The sequence below is a fragment of the Salvelinus sp. IW2-2015 genome, linkage group LG20, assembly GCF_002910315.2.
Source record: "Salvelinus sp. IW2-2015 linkage group LG20, ASM291031v2, whole genome shotgun sequence".
In the NCBI taxonomy this organism is placed as follows: domain Eukaryota; kingdom Metazoa; phylum Chordata; class Actinopteri; order Salmoniformes; family Salmonidae; genus Salvelinus; species Salvelinus sp. IW2-2015.
In genome coordinates, this window is record NC_036860.1 from 48,849,490 (window position 1) to 48,873,432 (window position 23,943).

At 42.6% G+C, this 23,943-nt stretch overlaps 2 protein-coding genes across 7 annotated transcripts; both read right to left on the reverse strand.

Annotated features, from left to right (window-relative positions):
• Nucleotides 1-2,255: 2,255 nt before the first annotated feature.
• LOC111981669 (inositol-trisphosphate 3-kinase C-like) lies at nucleotides 2,256-8,752 on the reverse strand. 3 transcript variants are annotated; one of them, XM_024013054.2, is made up of 7 exons: nucleotides 8,018-8,752; nucleotides 5,973-6,072; nucleotides 5,585-5,798; nucleotides 5,208-5,412; nucleotides 3,046-3,151; nucleotides 2,908-2,979; nucleotides 2,256-2,803 (listed from the first exon to the last, which is right to left on the reverse strand). In XM_024013054.2, the coding sequence occupies exons 1-7, from the start codon at nucleotides 8,381-8,383 to the stop codon at nucleotides 2,772-2,774; spliced, it is 1,095 nt and encodes a 364-aa protein (XP_023868822.1). In that variant the 5' UTR covers nucleotides 8,384-8,752; the 3' UTR covers nucleotides 2,256-2,771. The 3 variants fall into 3 exon arrangements, with proteins under 3 accessions (XP_023868822.1, XP_023868823.1, XP_023868821.1); XM_024013055.2 differs by having other exon boundaries at nucleotides 3,050-3,151; nucleotides 8,460-8,751; XM_024013053.2 differs by having other exon boundaries at nucleotides 3,050-3,151; nucleotides 8,018-8,751.
• A 753-nt stretch (nucleotides 8,753-9,505) lies between these two features.
• On the reverse strand, nucleotides 9,506-20,682 carry LOC111981759 (centrosomal protein CCDC61). Of its 4 annotated transcripts, none has more exons than XM_024013175.2 (13): nucleotides 20,595-20,682; nucleotides 19,805-19,982; nucleotides 19,631-19,713; nucleotides 19,389-19,549; nucleotides 12,184-12,336; nucleotides 11,887-12,094; nucleotides 11,555-11,637; nucleotides 11,200-11,417; nucleotides 10,911-10,989; nucleotides 10,488-10,670; nucleotides 10,321-10,354; nucleotides 10,167-10,233; nucleotides 9,506-10,004 (listed from the first exon to the last, which is right to left on the reverse strand). In XM_024013175.2, the coding sequence occupies exons 1-13, from the start codon at nucleotides 20,652-20,654 to the stop codon at nucleotides 9,913-9,915; spliced, it is 1,599 nt and encodes a 532-aa protein (XP_023868943.1). In that variant the 5' UTR covers nucleotides 20,655-20,682; the 3' UTR covers nucleotides 9,506-9,912. The 4 variants fall into 4 exon arrangements, with proteins under 4 accessions (XP_023868943.1, XP_023868942.1, XP_023868944.1 ...); XM_024013174.2 differs by having other exon boundaries at nucleotides 11,537-11,637; XM_024013176.2 differs by having other exon boundaries at nucleotides 11,537-11,637; nucleotides 20,460-20,665.
• Nucleotides 20,683-23,943: the final 3,261 nt, after the last annotated feature.

The window sequence follows — 23,943 nt, forward strand, 5'->3', positions numbered from 1 at the left end:
GACCTGATTCACAGTCTCCTCTGAACAGTTGATGTTGAGATGTGTCTGTTAGTTGAACTCTGTGAAGCATTTATTTGGGCTGCAATCTAAGGTGCGGTTTACTCTAAGTAACGTATCCTCTGCAGCAGAGGTAACTCGGGTTCTTCCTTTCTTGTGGCGGCCCTCATCAGAGCCAGTTTCATCATAGCGCTTGAGGGTTTTTGCAACTGCACTTGAAGAAACTTTAAAAGTTGTTGAKATTTTCAGTATTGACTGACCTTCATGTCTTGAAGTAATGATGGACAGTCGGTTCACTTTGCTTATTTGAGCTGTTCTTGCCATAATATGGATTTGGTCTTTTACCAAATAGGGCTATCTTCTGTATACCACCCGCACCTTGTCACAACATAACTGATTGGTTTAACAAACTATAGTTTTGGCAAGTCAGTTAGGACATCTACTTTGTGCATGACACAAGTAATTTTTCCAACAATTATTTGTTTACATATTATTTCATTGTATCACAATTCCTGTGGGTCAGAAGTTTACATACAGTAAAGCTGCCTTTAAACAGCTTGGAAAATTCCAGAAAATGTCATGGTTTTAGAAGCTTCTGATACACTAATTGAAATCATTTGAGTCAATTGGAGGTGTACCTGTGGATGCATTTCAGGGCCTACCTTCAAACAGTGTCTCTTTGCTTGACATCATGGGAAAATCAAATTTAAATCAGCCAAGACTTCAGTTCATCTTTGGGAGCAATTTCCAAACACCTGAAGGTACCACGTTGATCTGTACAAAAAATAGTACGCAAGTATAAACACCATGGGACCACGCAGCCGTCATGCCGCTCAGGAAGGAGACGCGTTCTGTCTCTTAGAGTTGGACGTACTTCGATGCAAAAAGTACAAATCAATCCCAGAACAACAGAAAAGGACCTTGTGAAGATGCTGGAGGAAACAGGTACAAAAGTATCTATATCCACATGTAACGGATGTGAAATGGCTAGCTGGTGCGCGCTAATAGCCTTTCAAATCGGTGACGTCACTTGCTCTGAGACCTTGAAGTAGTGGTTCCCCTTGCTCTGCAGTGGCCGCGGCCTTTGTGGAGCGATGGGTAACGATGCTTCGTGGGTGTCAGTTGTTGATGTGTGCAGAGGGTCCCTGGTTCGCGCCCGGGTTGGGGCGAGCGGACGGACATAAAGTTAAACTGTTACACACAGTAAAACGAGTCCTATATCGACATAACCTGAAAGGACGCTCAGCAAGGAAGAAGCCACTGCTCCAAAACTGGCATAAAAAAAGTCAGACTACGGTTTGCAACTGCACATGGGGACAAAGATCGTACTTTTGGAGAAATGTCCTCTGGTCTGATGAAACAAAAATAGAACTGTTTGGCCATAATGACCATCATTATGTTTGGAGGAAAAAGGGGGAGGCTTGCAAGCTGAAGAATACCATCCCAACCGTGAAGCACGGGGGTGGCAGCATCATGTTGTGGGGGTGCTTTGCTGCAGGAGGGACTGGTGCACTTCACAAAATAGATGGCATCATGAGAGAGGAAAATTGTGAATATATTGAAGCAACATCTCAAGTCATCAGTCAGGAAGTTAAAGCTTGGTCGCAAATGGGTCTTCCAAATGGACAATGACCCCAAGCATACTTCCAAAGTTGTGGCAAAATGGCTTAAGGACAACAAAGTCAAAGTATTGGAGTGGCCATCACAAAGCCCTGACCTCAATCCTATAGAAAATTTGTAGGCAGAACTGAAAAAGCGTGTGCGAGCAAGGAGGCCTGCAAACCTGACTCAGTTACACCAGCTCTGTCAGGAGGAATGGGCCAAAATTCACCCAACTAATTGTGGGAAGCTTGTGGTAGGCTACCCTTAACATTTGACCCAAGTTAAACAATTTAAAGGCAAAGCTACCAAATACTAATTGAGTGCATGTAAACTTATAACCCACTGGGACTGTGATGAAAGAAATAAAAGCTGAAATAAATCTCTACTATTACTCTGACATAGGATTAAATGTCAGGAATTGTGAAAAACTGAGTTTAAATGTATTTGGCTAAGGTGTATGTAAACTTCCGACTTCAACTGTGTATGTGTATATATATATATACACATACACACATATATTTTTTTTAATGTTTTAAAATAAATTTTAGAATAAGGCTGTATCGTAACAAAATGTTAAATTCAGGGGGGGTCTGCAGACTTTCTAAATGCACTGTATATGAATGCAGCTGACATTACATTAAAGCCATTAGAAGCAGTTTATCATAGCACACTACGCTTTATTACGGGCGACAGGTTCAGAACACATCACTGCATTCTTTACCAGAAAGTAGGCTGGCCCTCATTGAAGTCACATAGGTCAATTCATTGCTTTCTTTAATCTATAAAAGCGCTCTTACAAAAACAAACACTAGTACCTAACATCATTAATGATGTGGTTAAAAACACCAACACAGAATCCAAGTCCAATGTGTGAACAGTCTCTCGGTTGTCCAACCCTCTAAGGTGAAACGTGACGCGGCCATTCAGATACGGTATGGTTCAGGTTGGAGAGGGTGTTTTGGTTTTGATGAGGTCCTGTCAGTCAGATTGAGGTTCAGGTCAGGTGAGGCAGTATGTCAGTCAGGACGTCGATGAGGTTGTCCAGCCCCCACAGGTACCCGTCCTCTCGGTTGCCCTCTTCCCAGGGGGTGCGGTGGTCCAGGGTGAGAGGAGGCGGCAGGGGAACGGTCTTCCCAAAATCAATCATCCATACTCCAGTCTTCCCTGTACTGTCATGCACAAAAAGCAGGGAGCTGCCCACTACCTGCAGAGAGAGACAGATGTTATTGTGCACCTCTCCATACATAGACCAGCATCAAGACATGCAAAGCATGCATTATACTGTGAAAGCAGTGCAAAACAGCTTACCTCGTGTGTCCTGAAGAAGTCGGATGTCTCCAACACCAGTTGAAGCTCCTTCAGTCGTCTTAGATATCCCTTCTGAAAATGGAGAAGAGAAATGTAATCCTGAAAGAGGAAGGGGGTAAGATTAAGAGCGACACACACTCACCACAATTAGAGCGTTGCAATCCACATAGTCCTGCAGTGCCTGCATCACCTCTTCTCTGCTCTTGGTCCTTTTGAAGTTTGTGTTGCACACACCATCAGCCTTCTAAACAGGGATTTAGTCACATCAAATTATTGGCACCCTTGATAAAAGACTACAAAATACATACAGTACAAATACCATGCTATATTGCATGCTCCAAAACATTTGGAAATGATATTATACTAATATTGCTCAGAGAAAGACATTTGTTAAATTATTGGCAACCCTAAATATTCTTAGAAATAACAACTCCCTTTAATTAAAGAACTGTATTTTGGCCTTCCACTGCTTCCCGTTTCACTGGGGTATAAACATTGGGTAAAATCCCTTTGTCATCCATCACCATGGAGGAATGCAAAGAACTCACAAATGAAAAGAGACAAATGGTTGTCTCTCTTAATAAATCCCAACAATGGGTGCAACAACAAAAAAATGTGTATAGAAAAATAAATACCACTTACCACTATTAGGGCAACAATTAAGAAGTTGAAAACCCCTGGAACAGTGGTAAACTTACCTGGTGGAGGACGTGTGTGGGCACCTTAATTTAAAATATATTTTGGCAACATCCTCAGGGAACTACATTTAGGTCTGAAAGGCAAAGGAGTCTTTTTTGGTTTCCCAAAGATTATGGCCACTTGCCCATACATTTGGAAATAGTTGTTTACACGCAGAAATGCCATAACTTTTCAGGCCCTAAAACAACAGGGAGGAAACAGAAAAATAAATAAAATTGACTGACCTGCTAGCGACATTGGACATGCAACTTTTGCCAAGCGTGAGACGCTCCTATTCATTTCAATGAAACTTGGSCCCCAGTATAGGTCCTATGCTAGATTATTGAAATGATTTGCAGTATGGTTGTTTTCGGTTTTAAAAATCACCTGCCTAATGGGAAAACCCCAGAGCAGTCTGAAATTGTCAGTCTTTCACTTAAACAAAACAATGGGTATGAACCAAAAATATGTTTTAGGCTCTGCCTAGTGGAATTCTTTGCAGTTTTGTTGTTTCGAGTTGTATTTTTTTATCAACTGGGGCAACCTCAGAGCAGTTAATTATTTTTTTACCAGGTAAGTTGACTGAGAACACTATCATTTAGAGTAAAGACCTGGGGAATAGTGAGCCAATTGGAAGCTGGGGGTGATTAGGTGGCCATGATGGTATGAGGACCAGATTGGGAATTTAGCCAGGACACCAGGGTTAACGCCATGGGATCTTTAGTAACCACAGAGTCAGGACACCTGTTTAATGTCCCATCTGAAAGACAGCACCAATCACTGCCCTGGGGCATTGGTACATTGTTTTTAGACCAAAGGAAAGAGTGCCTCCTACCGGCGCGCCAACACCACTTCCAGCAGCATCTGGTCTCCCATCCAAGACCAATCCTGCTTAACTTCAGAGGCAAGCCAGCAGTGGGATGCAGGGTGGTATGCTGCTGGCTACGTGCTCAGTTAACTTGCACCAAGCAACCTACAAAGTCAATCCCTGCTTCCTTATCTCTAGGACTATGCAGGGGAAAAAACTGAGGGAAGTTCTCTCTCACGCAAATGTTCAAGCATTGAAAAAAGATTGTAGACAACTAATGGTTCAGGCTATAGTATGAGGAAGCATTGCCCACTAATTTTTGTACCATATTTTGTGCTGCTACCATGTGTTGTTGCCTTGCTATGTTGTTGTCTTAGGTCTCTCTTTATGTAGCGTTGTATCTCTTGTCATGATGCATGTTTTGTCCTATATTTATTTTTAATCCCAGCCCCCGGCCCCACAGGAGGTCTTTTGGTATGCCGTCATTGTAAATAAGAATGTTCTAAACTGACTTGCCTAGTTAAATGAAAGGTTAAATAATAAACACTTTTTTTTAAATGTAAAAGTATGATGTAAGTTCATTTCAGATATTTCTAATGTCTGAAACCCTACTTCTTTAAAGAGTATCTTAAATAAATCCACTTTGTCTGCTAAATGACTAAGATGTAATTTCACTTCCAAAGTTCAACAGCCTTGGCTCCGGTCATATAGCACTTAAGCCATAGAAACACAATGGATCAATACATCTGACCAACTTATCTCGTCTCCCTGCATTTGTCTGTCTGTTTGTGTGTGTGTGTGTGTGTGTCCATGCCTTGATTCCCTCGATGCGGAAACCCAGAGTGGTGGTGGAACTCAGGGTCTCCCTCCACTGCATGTATCTGGTCTTGAGTACTGCCTGTAGGGCTTGCTCCTCTGCAGTGGGGGCCTCTGGGTCCACGTCCACCATCTTCTCATACATGTCTTGACGAGGCTGGGGACGCTCCCGAGCCTTCGTCAGCTCCTCCTCCAGGTATGTCCTAACAGAGCAGACAGCTCAATATTATATACATACTCATCACAAGACAACACACCCAGAGTCGGTTTGCCTATTCCTGGACTCAAAAGAACACTTTAGCCCAGAGGTTGGTTTAATCTGGGTAAATCTGGGTAAACCAGCTCCCAGTGTCTCTAAATCACACAGTCACACACCGGGTGCCAATCTTGCAGTCCATGATGGCGGGGGAGTTGAAGTGAGTGAGCAGGTCATCCATCATGTTGTAGTCCTGCTCAGCCCGCTGCACCACTCCGTGGTAGCCTGGTACGAAGGGCCTCAAAGAGTCCTCCATCAGCCTCTGCAGGCACTGTTGCTCCCCCTCAGAGTAGCGCTTCAGCAGCATCCCATAGTCCCCTGCATGGAAGCTCCCTGGCACACCAGCCACGAAAGGGGGAAAGAGGGAGGGGGGAGACTATGCATGTTATACTTTCAAAACACATTTGGTACTACACAGCCATTTTTATTAGCAGTAATAAATACTAACTTCACAAAACCATCAAGGCAGCAAAAGACCAATTAAAGAAAGCCCGACAAAGAACCAACCTGCATGTCCGACCACTTGTACCCAGGGCTGTGGCTTCTTGGGGGGCACGGGGAGGGGAGGCAAGGTCCCTGTACTTCCGGGTTTCTTCCATGTGACGCCCTGCATGGGAAGAGCAAGCAATCGTGCACATTACACCTCACAACTCCATTCCTTAGCGTACAGTGCAACACCTCTAGCTACATTTCCTCCCTTGTAACTCCACTGAGAGACACCGTCATGAGAAAGACAACCTCAGACTTCAGACTCCGTCACACAACTTTTTGACCTATGGCTGAGTGTCTCTATGGAAACAGCTATTGACCGACCACCAGACTGAGCCAAGACATGTAGGAGAGGTTGGGCTGGGATCTTACGCAACAGTAGCTATTAAAAATATTGCCTAGTCAGACCATTATTACTGTTCCTGCTGGCCGATATGCGTTATTAGGTAGGTAATGTTAAGTGTAGCACAGAGAATTTTCAACCAAACCTTTACTTACCAAAATTCCCAACTTGGAAGACAACACATGTTCTAAACTTCTATGTCTAGTTTCAGGGGGTTCTTTGAATTTAGAAAATGTGCCATTATTACATTAAATAAATGTTTTGTGCCACAAAGTAATCACACAATTTATTTTAATAACGGAGCATTTTCTAAATTCAAACAAACTAGACATGGAAGTTTAGAAGAAGTGTTGTCTTCCAAGTCGGGAATTGGGGAAGAATCGCCAAGTAAAGGGTCTCTGTGCTACGCTTAACATCACCTACCTAATAACGCATATCGGCCAGCAGGAACAGTAATGGCCTGACTAGACAATATTTTTAATAGCTGGTGCAACAGCTGCACATTCATCAAACATTTACAGGCTGCTGGACTTGTTTTGATCAAAGATGTAGTGAATGTGAGACCACACCCACGCGTTAAAGTACCACAGTACCACAGTATGCACAGTAGGTGTTGAGTTTGTTGTTCTGCTCTAGGTCTCTGTAGTTTGACAATATTCTAAAACATTTCCGCCAGTATGTACAGATGAGGATATGCATTTGTGTGGAAATACTTGCCCAATCTGTTCTCCATTAGTGTAGTGGCCTGCAGCTACACCTGAAACTACAAACCCCCAGGTAAGGAGAGTGTACACCTGAAGGAGTTGACCAAACCTTTTTGTTCTTCAAAACTTAGTTGACTAGAACTAGACTACTTTCTTTCTATACAAATACAATGAGATTTCAAAGACTAATTGTCCCATCTTTGTCCAATCTCTAATATATCCCCACACATCTATGCCCATCCTTTTTCTATCACCCATTCCCTCTCTCCTGCATGTTGTCAATTGTAGGATAGTGGGCAGCCAGAGCAGATAAACTCCATAAATTATGGATGCCAAGGGAGAGGCCTGCGTATTATCAGGGAATGAGAGGGTGGAAAACCTTAGTTCATGTAGACAATACTCACTATATAACACTGTGGAGTGTTGGCTAGTAGACATGATGCAACACCCTGGTGCTGCCGGGGGTGAAATTCTGTAATCATCTCTGTATCAGTCTAATACTCTTTAATGCCCGAAAAGGTTACGTAGCTGCTAGCATGATACAAATATCCTATCCCCAGCTCAGCCTATACAGTGACAGGCTTTGAGCCTCTGTCTGTAGATACAGAGGGATGAGGAGAGGGAGCGAGAGAGGGCACCTAGGAGACAGATCACAAGTGTTTCGAGTTTGTGCCATTGTGGACTTCTTTTCCCTTTGCCTTCACAGTAATAGAAATGGTATAAGATGTACAGGCATGACAGATTGAGATTTACCCGGGACTGGAGAAATCACACACGTTGCCCTCATTTCCAGCAGTTTAGACTAAATTTAGCAGAACTGTTGAGCCAAAGCCAGTTCTAATCATATAATCTAATGAAACCTGCATCTTCCTGAGCAGAATGTTACATTATTTCAGACTCATGCTGATCGGTCCCATCATATGGCAGTTGATAGAGAATGATATCATTAACATAATATTAGTTGGGCCCTCCATCACAGGGGCGCACTCCCAAAATGTTACCCCGCACACACTCACCCGGGGAACCTCATCAGGAAAGCCGCAGTCGTCCTCGTATTCTTCAAAAGACGAGGCGGGTGACAACTCAGACGATGAGGAGTTTGACAACTTTCTGAGTAGAAGTGATGCGGGGGAGCCTCCGAACCCACTGTCCGAGCAAAACGAATCCTCGTCGGGATGAGAGCCAACGGAGATCCCGCTAACCCTGATGGACTCCAATTCAATTCGGCATGGGCTTGTATTACATTTGACCACCAGTTGTGGAACATTTTCGTGTGCGTTTTCGCAATGTGAGGGGAAATCAGCGGCATGTTTTGTAGAGTCTCCCTTCCCGTTTGTCGACCATACAGGAACACCCGATACGTTTGGGTAACTATGGTTCATATCGGGCTATGAGCTGTGGTCACTGCGTTTTAGTCATACTCATCGGAAATTTTGCGGTGAATGAGTGCAGCCTCACCTGATTTCGCTGCTGCCGAGGTTTGCTAGCTAATCCAAACGAAAAGAGAGCCACGGTGCATTTCATCTCCGAAGGGAAACAATAACCTGGCTGATCTCAGCAACTCGATGCCCCTTTGAACCATCCAAAACAGTTTAACCACCTAAGCAAGCCTATTGTTACATTACCTTTTGCACGGGTAATAAGGCGATGTTTTAATTAGCAAACACATTCACATTTTTATAACCGCGACCAAACGTTTTCAACCAGATGCTGGCAACAATTCTCCGTCACCACGTAGGGGTGCTAGAATTGCATTAGTTATTCTTTAGCCACTCCCTGTTGACAGTTAACCCCGCCCATAAGCGGCACTGTGTTGGCCACATGTTAATCATCGATAAGTGGCTGTCTTGCCATGGGGCTGTAGCTCAGCTTATTATAAAGAACTAGTCTTGCCTTTATTTTCTGGAGAATTGCCATTTTAGTTAAAAATGGTTATAAAGTATTGAGCACGTGCTACACAAGCACAGCATTTTGCATTCATAACTAAAACCCATTGAAAGAGAGGCCATTCAATTTTAAATGTGTAAAGTTATGAATGATCCTCTAAGAAACAACTTCTGATAGATAGTGATTTAGTTAAATGGAAAGCATCTGACATTTTATTAGCAGTGGAGGTCAAATCTAAAAACCAAAACTCCCCTCCAAAAAAACAGCACAAAAGGCCTGTCAACTTCATCCAATATTCTCATCCTCCTACKGTAGTAGATGGAAGCAGCTCTTCCAGCTGCTCACCCAGGAGTGGAAGGGTCCAGGCCTGGAAAGTTCACTATTAATTAATGAGACCCAGCCAGCTGTAGTGGCAGCTGCCCCTTGAGTAAAGCCCTAAAGAGGAACCTTCAGCCCATCCAAGCAACACTAACTGTACTGCAGAGAGAGAACACTGCACTTAGTTCACTCACACAACTAAAGAGAGGAAAAGCTGCTGCAGTGATGATTAATAGAGTAGATACGTTGAGTAAAAGTATCAATATTTACAGACTCAAATACATAAAATCACAATAAGCTTTGTATTCATCAATCACTTGTTTTATAAAAAGGGAAATGGGGTATTACTGTCACAACATACACAATGCATGAGTTATAAAACCATAGTATAAAATCAGTTACTCAGTTCAAGTTCAACAAACTGTGGCTTAACAGCCTTCACAGTGGTATCTTTATCCACAGATCAGGCACCGTCTGCCAGAGGACGACAGAATAAGCTGTGTGTGCATCCGTGTTTGCACTTGCATAAAAATAAGCCTATCGGTTGATAATGTCTGCTTGTGTGCAAAAATATCATAGGTGTAGTGCAGTGGTCTTGTTTAGTCACAGTGTCGACTCCGGTTGTAYTCCTTGGTCTCAGTTTGCAGCACAGGAAACACATGTCAGAACTTATTGTCTGGATTGGGAGTGTGCAGAATTGATGGTTTTAGTGTCCCGTGTCCAGGTCCCTCATGTAGTCCTGTAATGCCTGCAACCGGGCATCGATCTCAGACAGGTCAGCCCCATCTATGGAGCCCTCTGGGTAAAAGACAAGCAGTACACAGCCAATGTTAAATTATTTGTTTCAGGAATGGTCTCACACAGAARGTTACCAGGGCTCATATTAAAAAGACATTAATTTATTTAGCTATGTGACTCTGATTACACTTTAGATTGGAGAGTAGGGCATGGATTGGTTACCTTTGTCTGATCGTATCCTGCGTGTGGGAGTGCTGCAATGGGGCTTCCTGGTCAAATTTCCTCTGGGCTACAAAAAGAAATCACTGTCACTCGTTCACTCAAAAAGTCAAGGTCTATCACCAGCTGTAAATAAAACAAAAAACACCGCACTCACCATGGTTGGACCATTGTAGGTCTGCTTCCTTCCTCTGAAACGCATAACAAAATTAGAAACTGTCTGAGACACGCAGTAAAGCAACAGAACATCTCCCATTTTCTCAAACAAACCCAGTTAGAACTTTAATAACATATGATATAGATGCAAGTTACAGAATAATTTACCCGATTGTCAACTCATCCAACGAATTCACAGAGGACTGTTTGCTCCTCCTACTCTCTATTGATAAACTCCTCCCTCTGCTCCCACTGCCTGCCCTGGTTAGCTGGGGATATGCCTCCCTGGACCGAGATCGGCCCCTCTCCAGAACAGGCGATGCTAGCATGTCCCTCCGGACCTTCCTCTGGCTGAGGGAGAGAGAGAACACAGGAGGCCAAGTTAAGTCGTGATTAGTCAAAGTATCACTCAGTATTGGCTTTTGTATTAGCATTAAGCTAAAATGGGTTGCCATTTGAAATCCTTGAATGTATTTCAGCAGATGAAAATCACTATAACAGTGTTCACATGCATGAAACACTGGTATAATTGGCACAAGCTTGCACTGCAGATAGTTATGACAGTTAAATGATTAGAGGGAGATATCTGACTTTTTGAGCTCCCCCTCTCTCAGTCGGCGCTGTCTGTCCTGGATATATGCAGTGGGGTCAAAGCGTGGTGCTCGCGAACCTGGAAATAGAAACAACAGCATTGACTGGGAGCTCCTAGTAAAAAACCAAGCAGAGAGTCAAGCTCTGACAGCTTTACTCAGACTTGGTGGTACATCAACTTTGATTGAATCCATTTCATTACCAAGCCTATACTAAGTCAAAAACAATGCAATGAAGCTAAATTACCTTTCATCTCCAAAGTCTAATAAAGAGAGAAAAAATGTAATACCTGTAGGAGAAGGTGAGGGTCTGGAAACATGCGAGCGGGGCCCTGAGGAGTCTGCCCTACGACCTTCTGACCTTCGACCCCTCTCTTCTGTCCTCTCCCTGGACCCTGAGTGAGCCCTGACCACAACACGTCCCAAACTGCGCTCCCGTGACAGTGAGCGCCTGATCTCCCCATCACCCCGTGAGGCACTGCGCCCAGAGAGGGCAGGGGTCAACCTACTAAAGACACACATAGTATACAACATTAGCCACAGGCAGAGAGTATCATAAGGAGTGAATGAGTCAGTAAGTAAGTAGGAAAGTGAGTGAAAGAGACAAAAGAAAAAGGAAAGACATACATGCTTAGATTGACTAACCCTCGCCTAAGCAACGCCAGCTCATTGGTCAAACTCTTAACGCGAATCCGGAGAGCTCGCTCCGATGCTCTTAGCTCCTCCAACTAGGAGACAGGAAACGTCTGAATTACCAGCTTAAGAGGAATCAGCACCAACAATGCTACTTATAATGGCACACAAATTAGTACTTCTAAGTCTTGACATGCACACAAGGCCTTGTTATGGTATGCAGGAATCTATCTTACTAGCTACATTATTTCCATCAACACAAAGCCAGTCATGCTGAATTATTTAAAGTTATAAAAGTTACAGACAACATGCTTACTTGAAATAGGATGCAAGCAAGGACCAACCTGCTCCAGTAGGAGGCGCTGCTCCTGGCCCCTCTTGGTGGCAGAGCGCTGACTCTTGGCCCTCTCTCTGAGGAGCTGGTCCTCTAAACTCCTGACCACCTCTCTGAGCCCCCGAGCCCCTCCTCCAGAAGTGGAGCCAACCCCCACTATCTGCAGACGCTCCAGAGCCTTGGTCAGGGCCTCCTTCTCTTCTCTCACCAAGGCGAGTCTGACAACAGACAGAGAGAAGTCAGGGCCCTTAACCTCTAGCTTGAGTTTGGCCAAGAGCCTAGAGAACAACAATAGATTATAACTTACTCTGCCCGTAGCCGGCGTATCTCTGGCTCTGCTGGTTTGTGACCTGCATGGTTGGCAATGGCGTTTAGCTCAGTCTTCAGGGCTCTGATCTCCTTCTGCAGGGCAGCAGGGTCAGGCTTGCCATGGTAGGGCAGAGGCAGGGGGTAGTGGATCCTATAGGAAATAATGATGCATGTAAACCCTGGATTGCTGATGCTATGTATTGTCCAATCAGAGGCTTTGAAGCCACAGGTTGGTCATATTGGCCCTCCCCAGAAGGAGCAGTCCTCCATAGAAATGAATGAATTTAAAGTACATGTATTTAATTATTAGTTTTTTTWTTTTWATTGTTTAGCTCACATAATATAATTTAAAAGCATGCATTAAGGTGTCTGTAATAGAATGAACATGGCAAAATCAACTGTAGACAATAATTGCATTTTTTTTTACAATGGCGGGGGCGCCCCGTCGGTCATCTAGTGAAGTGGTTCCAAACCAGGGGGAACCACTGAAAATTGGAATGCAGAAGGTAAAATTTCAAATTTGTTTTCCTCTTGTCCTGTCAGTCATTGCATACCTTAGAGAGCCATTTATAACTTCTCAGAAATGTCCAGATCACTAGCCCGTCAGCTGTTTTTTAGCTAAGTTTTTTAAGCCCATAGATTTTTCAGTCAAATATCAAATTAATACACATTAGACATGGCAAAATGTATAGCATTGCAAAAAAAATMTTTTAAAACAGCATAATGGCCTCTGCACTCCATGACAAAATATGTAGAATTGCAGGCAATAAGCTTTAAACCTGCAAAATGTTCTCTCCGCCAACAAGAGGGCTGTGAACAGTGTGTCATGTACAGTTCTTGTGGATGGTGTATCAATACACCCAGTCACTACAAAGATACAGAAATCCTTCCTAACTCATTTGCCGGAGAGGAAGGAAACCGCTCAGGAATTTCCCCATGAGGCCGCTGGTGACTTTAAAACAGTTAGAGTTGAATGGCTGTGACAGGAGAAAACTGAGGGTGGATCAAAAACATTGTAGTTACTCCACAATACTAACCTAATTGACAGAGTGAAAAGAAGGAAGCCTGTACAGAATAAAAATATTCCAAAACATGCATCCTGTTTGCAATAAGGCACTAAAGTAAAACTGCAAAAYAAATCCTGAATACAAAGTGTTATGTTTGGAACAAATCCAACACATCACTGAGTACCACTCCCCAAAACTATTTTTAAGCGTGGTAGTGGCTGCATCATGTTATGGGTATGCTTGTCATCAATAAGGACTAGGGAGTCTTTTTGGATAAAAATAAATGGAAGCTAGGCCCTGGTAAAATCCTAGAGGAAAACATGATTCAGTCTGCTTTCCAACAGATACTGGGAGACAAATTCACRTTTCAGAAGGACAATAACCTGAAACACAAGGCCAAATATACACTGGAGTTACTTACCAAGACGACATTGAATGTTCCCGACTGGCCTAGTATTGTTTTGACTTAAAAATCGGCTTCAAAATCAACCAACTTGACAGAGCTTGCAAATATCGCACAATCCAGGTGTGCAAAGCTCTTAGAGACTTACTCAGAAAAACTCACAGCTGTAATCGCTGCCAATGGTGATTCTAACATGTATTGACTCAGGGGTGTGAATACTTATGTAAATGACATATTTCTGTATTTCATTTTCAATAAATTTGCTAACATTTTTCTAAAAACATGTTTTCACTTTCTCATTATGGAGTAGTGTGTGTAGAGGGGTATATGGCTGTGGCGGTCACTAAATTTCATCAGCCGGTGATTGTCAAGCAAATAACTGTCGGTCTCACGATAATTGACCGTTAATTAACATAAKCACATTTAGCATCTCTTGGCTTCCACACAAACCACTGATGCAGACCTTTGGAATTTCTACATTTTAAAAAGCCTAATAAATCCATATAATATAGCCTACACCTTCACAATAAATCCATTATTTATTTTAGACAAGTCTAAAGAAGCATGATATGAAGAAAATGTAGTCTATTTCAGAAGAACATACTCTGAGTTGTCCTTATGTTAGGTCCTGATTTGGCAATGCCAAATAGCTGTGGGCTACACTAGCTAATTTAGCAGACAAGATTTTCTTCGAATTTGCTTTGCATATTTTATAGCATGAAGAATACAATTGAACAAAGCTGAATAAAATAAAAAGGACATTTTCTCCAAACAATTTGAGGGAGTGCGCACATGCGCCTATTCTGTGTTGAGCAGTTAACAAAGAAATAGGTACTCCTATATGCTTAATTTAGAGTTATTAATGTAACTTTAGTTGTTCTACAAACATTGGGCTATATGTTTTAATTTTTAATACATTGTAAGGCTGCATGATGTGACTCTAATAATGATTTGAAAAAAGTCACTTGAAAAGGCATGAGCTCTGCTTTGTTTTTTTGCGCAGGCTGTAAACACTAAATCAGCCACTCATTCACAATTTGAAAAGCACTTGATAATGCCTAGAATTTCACGGCGGCATCCCCTTCGTGTGGCCGTAATGCACCCTAAACAAATCCATGCCTTTTGCGGCCAGTGGCCGTTGTGCCCTTCTCCCTGAGTGCTGCGCACTCCAAATCACCTATCACTCACATGGCTCTCCATCACGTGATCGGGTCTTTCTCACAGAATACAAGTGAAGACAGACACATCGGGGACGCAACTGCAAGCGTCTTTATCCAAATCCAAGGTGCATATTGAAGATATTGGAAGAACTGTCCACATTTACTGTCGCCAGCCAACAAGATGAGTAGGCCTAACGAACAGCAAAAGCAAAATCACTAGCCTATGCATAGTCCCTTTACCCCTACCTACATGTCCAAATTACCTCGACTAACCCCCGCACATTGACTCGGTACCGGTACTACCTGTATATAGCCTTGTTATTGTTATTTTATTTAACTTTACTTTATTTAGTCAATATTTTCTTAACTCTATTTCTTGAACTGCATTGTTGGTTAAGGGCTTGTAACTAAGCATTTCACGGTAAGGTCGTATTCGGCGCATGTAACAAATAACATTTGATTTAATGTCAAATCTACTATCCCCCAGAGTACAAAAGTCGGCATATTCTATTCTGTGCAAAATATAAATATTCCAAACATAATCTGGGACAATTGTGGGATGCGATAGATCCCAAATTAATACAACCACTAGCATAAAAATAAAAAACATTTACGTAATATGGCTATCGCAACAGATCCGAACGTTTAGCTTAAAATGTTGATAAAGTATTAGGCTATGTCTTTACATTCTAGGCTCAACAATGCGCACATGGTAGTAGGCTAGAAGCGAGAATGTTCCATTAGCAGAAAACACCATTATCAAAAGTGACCACAAATGCAATTATGCATTTAATGCTTTTATTATAATGGTGGATTTTTATGTGAAAATGATCATCCCCAAACTTGAAACTCACATGCTGCTTATGTATGCCAGTTAGGCTCTACACCGCTTGTAAAGCAGATTAATGTGCTTAATTTTAAGAAGTTATTTGGTAACTTTCGATGTGATACAAACCTTATCAAAACATATAGGCCTATGGGCTAGGCTACATTAAGTGTGCGACTACGATTAGAAAAAGTTGCAAAAAAAGCAGTTTCTGATGTTGGGCATCATTCATCATGATAATATAGAATTCACAAGTGATAGGCTAATACTGTCCCCCATCAGACTATTCTTGACTTAATATTACCTTTACTAAATAATATGTGTGACATTTGTTTTTATTTAGAATGGACCATTATCATGCAGCACTTAAATAGCAAATGGAGGCCACTTTTCACGTGGTTCATTTTCATGCCAGCCAGGTAGGCTATACTCCTGTTGTAAATATAAGCAATGTGCTTAATATTAGGAAAGTTGAGAAATAAATATAGTAGGCCTAGCCTACAGAAAACTGATGGGATCCTGATGGGATTATTGCACAATTGCATAACCTATAGAAATATTGCGCAACATGAGCTCTCATGAAGTGTTTGACTAGATTTTCGATTACAATTCCATTGATGTCAGAGTGATTAGAGGGACAATAGAGTGCTGGGTCGGGATGCCTTGTACGAATCCGACGGCGAGTGGGTAATCTGCCTCTACTATCAGTCCTATTAGCCAACGTACAATCATTGGATAACAAAATGGACAACAAAAAAAATCACAAATATCCTACCAACGGGACATTAAAAACTGTAATATCTTATGTTTCACAGAGTCGTGGCTGAACGACTACATGGATAACATACAGCTGGCTGGGTTTTCGGTCCATTGACAAGATAGAACAGCTGCCTCCGGTAAAACAAGGTCGGTGTATATTTGTAAACAACAGCTGGTGCACGAAATCTAATATCAACGAAGTCTCGAGGTTTTGCTCGTCTGAGGTAGAGTATCACATAATGGGCTCCCGAGTGGCGCAGCGGTCTAAGGCACTGCATCTCAGTGCTTAAGGCGTCACTACAGACACCCTGGTTCTAATCCAGGCTGTATCACAATTAGCCCAGCATCGTCCGGATTTGACCAGTGTAGGCCGTCACGGTAAATATACGAATTTGTTCTTAAATGACTCGCCTAGTTGCATTAAAACATTTTTTAAATTTATTATGATAAGCTGTAGACCACACTATTTACCAACTATTTATTTTTAAACTTGCAGAAAGGAGCACATTATAGCMTTTTACTGTTGCGAATGTGCTAACTAATTACCTTTTACACACTATCTGCTGACAGCCACGTATACAGAAAGGGGTTGTATGTATTTTCTCTATAAAAGCAGAGACGCGGCTATGTTTGTTAAGCTTTCAACTCAACCATTCTTTGTGATGTTGATTGCTTTATCTTTGCAAATCTTATGATGAAGTGTTTGAAAGAATCTGCAGTCTCTCTTCCCTTTGATTTGATAGTCCACAACAATCCGCACTGAGCTAAAGGCTAGAGCTGCCACTTTCAAGGAGCGGGACTCTAACCCGGACACTTATAAGAAATCCCGCTATGCCCTCCGACGAACCATCAAACAGGCAAAGCGCCAATACAGGACTAAGAATGAATCGTACTACACCGGCTCTGACGCACGCCGGATGTGGCAGGGCTTGGAAACTATTACAGACTACAAAGGGAAGCACAGCCGCAAGCTGCCCAGTGACACGAGCCTACCAGACGAGCTAAATCACTTCTATGCTCGCTTCGAGGCAAGCAACACTGAGGCATGCATGAGAGCATCAGCTGTTCCGGAGGACTGTGTGATCACGCTCTCCACAGCCGATGTGAGTAAGACCTTTAAACAGGTCAACATTCACAAGGACTGTCTCTTATACACATCTAGATGTGTGTGATCACGCTCTCCACAGCCGATGTGAGTAAGACCTTTAAACAGGTCAACATTCACAAGGACGCAGGGACAGACAAATTACCAGGACAAGCATGCGCTGACCAACTGGCAAGTGTCTTCACTGACATTTTCAACCTCTCCCTGTCTGAGTCTGTAATACCAACATGTTTCAAGCAGACCACCATAGTCCCTGTGCCCAAGAACACTAAGGTAACCTGCCTAAATGACTACCAACCCGTAGCACTCACATCTGTAGCCATGAAGTGCTTTGAAAGGCTGGTCATGGCTCACATCAAAACCATTACCCCTAGACCCACTCCAATCTGCATACCACCCCAACAGATCCACAGATGACACTGCCCTTTCACACCTGGACAAAAGAAACACCTACGTGAGAATGCTATTCATTGATCACAGCTCAGCATTCAACACCACAGTGCCCTCAAAGCTCATCACTAAGCTAAGGACCCTGGGACTAAACACCTCCCTCTGCAACTGGATCCTAGACTTCCTGACGGGCTGTCCCCAGGTGCCACGCTGATCCTCAACAGAGGGGCCCTTCAGGGGTGCGTGCTCAGTTCCCTCCTGTACTCCCTGTTCACCCATGACTGCATGGCCTGCATGACTCCAACACATTAAGTTTTCCAACGACACACAGTGGTAGGACCGATCACAGACAACGATGAAACAGCCTATAGGGAGGAGGTCAGAGACCTGGCCGTGTGGTGCCAGGATAACAACCTCTCCCTCAACGTGATCAAGACAAAGGAGATAATTGTGGAATACAGGAAAATGAGGACCGAGCACACCCCCATTCTCATCGACGGGGCTGTAGTGGAGCAGGTTGAGAGCGTCAAGTTCCTTGGTATCCACCACCAACAAACTATCATGGTCCAAACACACCAAGACAATCGAGAAGAGGGCACAACAAAGCCTATTCCTCCTCAAGAGACTGAAAAGATTTGGCATGGGTCCTCAGATCCTCAAAGTTTTACAGCTGCACCATCCTGACTGGTTGCATCACTGCCCGGTATGGCAAAAGCTCGGCCTCCGACCGCAAGGCACTACAGAGGGTAGTGCGTACGGCCCAGTACCTCACTGGGGCCAAGCTTCATGCCATCCAGGACCTCTATACCAGGCAGTGTCAGAGGGAGACCCTAAAAATGGCCATAGACTGTTCTCTCTGTTACCGCACAGAAAGCGGTACCCGGAGCGCCAAGTCTAGGTCCAAAAGGCTTCTTAACAGCTTCTACCTCCAAGCTATAAGACTCCTGAACAGCTAATCAAAATGTCTATGCGGACTATTTGCATTGCCCCCCTCTTTTACACTGCTGCTACACTCTGTTTATTATCTATGCATAGTCACATTACCTCTACCTACATGTACATATTACCCCGACTAACCTGTGCCCCCACACTGACTCTGTACCAGTACCCCCTGTACATAGCCTCACTACTGTTATTTTACTGCTGCTCTTTAATTATTTGTTATTTTTCAACCAAAAATACATAAATATATTTTTTTTTTACTTAATACTTATTTTTCTTTAAACTACATTGTTGGTTAAGGCCTTGTAATTAAGCATTTCCCTGTAAGTTCTACACCTGTTGTATTCAGTGCATGTGACAAATACAATTGGATTTGGAATATGGTCACCGCAACAGCCCTAGACGTGTGAGATAAAAAAAAGTATAATCCATTTTAAATTCAGGCTGTAACACAACAAAATGTGGAATAAGTCAAGAGGTATGAATACAATCTGAAGGCACTATATAAATCATTGATAAGGAAAGGTTAACTTGGCAAGTTTGCAGTTGTAAGATTCAAGTAGAGTTTGATAGTGAAGTTTAAGATAGTGATCGCTAAAAGATAAACAAACCTGTCAAATTCAACAGTGTAGATAAGGATGAGGTATCTTTTGGCACTGAGGTTAGGAGATTGCTGTTGGGCACGCGGACGACCAACAACCCCAGCTTTCCGGTTCCGCAGGAGCTCCAGGTCAGCATAGGTCAAGAGGTCAAGGGTAACAGACTCACTAGACTGAAGAAAAATAATGCATTATAATCACAACACTTTTAAATCATACATGTTTTAGCTTCCTTTAATGCTTCACAGACTCACATTACTAACAGCAGATTCCAACATGCTGCAGAAGATGGGAAATTGCTTGAAGTTGCCTGTTTTGCGAGTGAGGTCTTCGATGTCTGGAACACAATGAAAACATGATAAGACCATAAATATTCATGTGTACAATGTCCATATAAATTAATTGTAATTTAACAACGCTTCACTTACAGGCTGGATCAAACTCTCCCCTCCACTGGTCAGCTGTCATTGCATCAGATATCTCGACTATTAGCAATCCTTCTTCTAGCTCTATCTTCACAGCAAACCCTACTCCTCGGAAAGTAATGTCCTCCTGTACCACTGAGCCCACCTCCATCTCTCTGCTTTGGTCGCAACGTCTACAGACCTACAAGACCGAGACAGACCATCAATCGATTCACAACATCTCACACATGCCCACTATTGGGCATCAATGTTGACAAACTAAATGTAGGCCTAGTATTGAGTAACTAGCCAATGAAAATGTGATTAAGAATCTTTGCTGGAACGTAATATAGCTAATATATGCCAAGTTAAATAAAGGTTAAATAAAATAAATAACGTTAGTTTAGCTGGAGAGAACTTAACTAGCCAACAACATCTGGTTTGCTAGCTAAAGAACGATAACTACTCCAGTTAGCGATCAGGCTTGCAAATGAACTGCTGTTTTCTGCTAACTATAATACTGCATGATAACTTKATTACACTGCTATCTAGCAAGTAACTAAACTAGTGGGCAAGTGTGCTTGCTCGGTTTGTGTTGGTAAATAACAGCTAAGTTAGCTAGCTAGCTAACGTTAGCCAGCTTGCTAGCTAGCTAATATATGCTTGGTTAGCTACATACCCGTAGTGATGTGCTCGAACACAGATTCCAAATTGCTACACCTTGGATAGCATTGTTTTTCTCAAAATAAAATACAAATACCTAATTAAGTCAGATAATGTCTTTGGCATTAAAGAGTACACCCCTCTTTGATACCTGACAGTTTGGAAGCCGCCGCCACTGTTGAATGTAGCGGTTCATTAACCGGGAATGCATAACTACCGCCCCCTACACAATGTCATGTCATCTATTGATCTAAAATACGATACAAGGAACTCTGATTGGGTGGAGCTACCGTCAATCACATGTAAACGCTGTGAGGATCTCGCGGGTGCTCAAGCATCAGCTCCGAGGCCCTCTAGTGAAAGTGATGCTGAGCCCCATGATAAGCAACACGGCTTTGTAAATATAAATCCTCAACGAGCTAAATACTGTTGTAGCTGTTCTACCAGAACAGAACATAGTAAGCTGGCGGGAACTTGGTCAGTAGGAATTATTTAATTGCAACAACACACATGTATGCAGACAAGCACAGTCACACACACACAAACACTGCCCCTGTTGCCTAGGGATGTGTACACCATGGCCCTGGCTCCCCATCACCCCTGGTTGATCCGCAAAGTGGCTGAGCTGGTGTATGCAGTACAGCCTGACAGAAGAGTGTTCCTGGATTTAGTGTGTTTGTGTGAGCAAGGAGGAAGAGGAGGCAGGACGGTGCTAAACATTGTAATAAACTCTATGAGAGAGGTACACACACGCACACAGGCCATACTGGAACAATGCGACATGTTGGAGCTGCCATAAACAGACAAACACACACACACACATACACACACACATGTATGCGTCTGTCATTTTCTGTAGTTTCAAAACTCCTGCCTCTCTAATACAAGCACAAACTAGAACGAGTCCTTCAGAGTAGGATTGTATTTGGATCACCAGGCAGGCACTATGCTATGTCCTTCTACTATAGCGTCTGGTACAAAATTACCCTCCTCGTCAGAGTCCATATCTCTTTCACTCAGCCCCTCTATCTTGGGTTTTGGCTTAATTGCTTTAAGACTACTGCTAAACACAGATTGAGCTCTCTCTAGAATTCTAAGTTATTTCCCCAAATCATATGATGTTGAAAATAGTGTGTCTTATCTAATCTAATAAGTGTCTCCAGTGAGACTTCATCTCTGAAGACAGTGTGTAGTACTGTAGGCCATACAATGTTTTCAGAATGTTATCTCAACTTGTCCTTTTTGTGTGTTATTGCGCATTCTATTTCAGAGTTGTCGGCAATTTTTTATGTATGCTACAGTACATAATATGTTGCCGTGAAAAGTAAAGGTTTCCTCTATATTCCAGTATTTATCCTAGATCTCTCAAATACATGATGTTACAGGTTCCTTACAATTGTTTTTCCAATAAACTGAAATAATACGTTTTCAGGGCCCCCATCTACAGTGTTCATTCAATATTGACAAGGCTAAACCAAATGCAAACTGATAAAGAAACAGCTTAAACTTCTGATTAGTGAACTACTGCTTTAACATTCAGAACAGTCTGATGCTCTTGTGGTTGGTGAAATATCCCACCCCCACACTCAAGCAGTATACATTTTTTATTGAACCTTTATTTAACTAGGCAAGTCAGTTAAGAACAAATTCTTATTTTACAATGATAGCCTACCCCGGCCAAACCCTCCCCTAACACGGACGATGCTGGGCCAATTGTGCGCTGCGCTATGAGACTCCCAATCATGGGCAGTTGTGATACAGCCTGGGATCGAACCAGGGTCTGTAGTGACACCTCTATCACTGAGATGCAGTGCCTTAGACTGCTGAGCCACTCAGGAGCCTCAAATGTATTTCAGTACTCTCTATTGAAATACATTTAACCAAGTGAGTTACACTGAATTTGACAGAGTCTTTTTGTGAAATAAGACATCAAAAGATGACAATGGAAATTTAATGCAATAGTATTTATTTAATGATTTAAGTCACTTATTGTAACAATAGCTTCCTTTTAGATGAACGTATGAAGGTGTTGCAAAGGCCTTTGTTGATGGCCGAGAACATCCTGACAAAGATGGAGGGTTTTTGTTCCTTCTTCTCGGGGTGAGAGGTGGAGGGAAGACTTTCCTCAGGGGTAGCTGTAACAGCTTCGGCACTATGTGGGGTGCTAGAGACAACCGAGAAAGTTGGCATGAATTTCAGTGTATAAGCCTACATACATTTGTACTCATGTTGCTAATGTTGTGGGACTGGGAAATACAGTTTGTGATAAAATAATGAATAGCAGTTGGACTTAATGCAATGCTCATCCTGATCTGGAAACCTACCTCTGGTCCTGTGCTTCATCTGCGGACCGGACCTCCTTTTTGTTGAAGCACTGTTTCCAAATAAAGTCTGTCTTAATGATTGTKATTCTTAAATCGCCATAATTTACACAACAGCAATTAACAGGGTTACTAATTAAAGACAAGACAAGTAATACCAATAACAGGTTTTCATGTTTTGTTGTAAGATACCCATATAAACACCAAATACAAAAAACAATAGTCAACAATAACATTTAAACTAAGACCATTTCTGGTGTACCTTGAGGTTGATTTTGAACTTGGCGATCTTTGGCAAGAATCTGAACCTCCCTTTGGCTTGTTTGAGAACCTGAAGAGCACTGAAGAGACTCCGGATTTGCTCCACAGATCCAGTGGCTATGACAGATGCCTCTATCATGGATGTTGTCATTCACTGTTGGACTAGAAGCCACAGACACATAGTCTATCACTTGGTGACATGTTGCCCTTGTGAACAGGTTCATGGTATCACGTCTGTTGATGTCTGTGCCCAATGGGGAAGCAGCAATCGCTTCACTGACTCCTCAGTGAACAAGTAGATGAGTTCGGAGAAGAAGGGCTTCCTAGCTTGGTTATCTCTCCTTGCACAGTTAAAAGGGAAGTTCACCCAAAAACATTTCTGGGCCCTTTATAAAAATTGCCTGGCCGTTTATCAGTAGACCAGAAATTGTTTGAGTATTTAGATTTCTGTATTTTACTGTGAGGGCAGAGTGGGAACAGAAAATTATTGTTTACATCTTCACCTTCAACCACACCCACCTCGGAAGTCCCGACCTAGGGTTCAACTCGTTGGCGCGCATTAATCTACTTCCTGGATTTCAATACAAAAATAACAAAATACATTGGTTAAAATTTGCCTACTGAAATAAGATCTGAAAATTGTGCCGAGAAAGTCATTACAAGCACTATTGCGGTCATGGGAGGCCAGATCGGTGTGTTTGGGAGGTATTTATGATGGACTTTGACGTTGCATGGGGTTTCTATGGGGAAGGCGGGGGTATAATAATTTTATTACCTACATCTAAATACTCAAGTAATGAACCTAAAAACTGTCTGGGGTACTGACAAACGGCCAGGCAAGTGTTATAAAGGGCCCAGAAGTGTTTTTGGGTGAACTTCCCCTTTAAGCAGAATTGTGTCAGAGACGCACTTACCGTC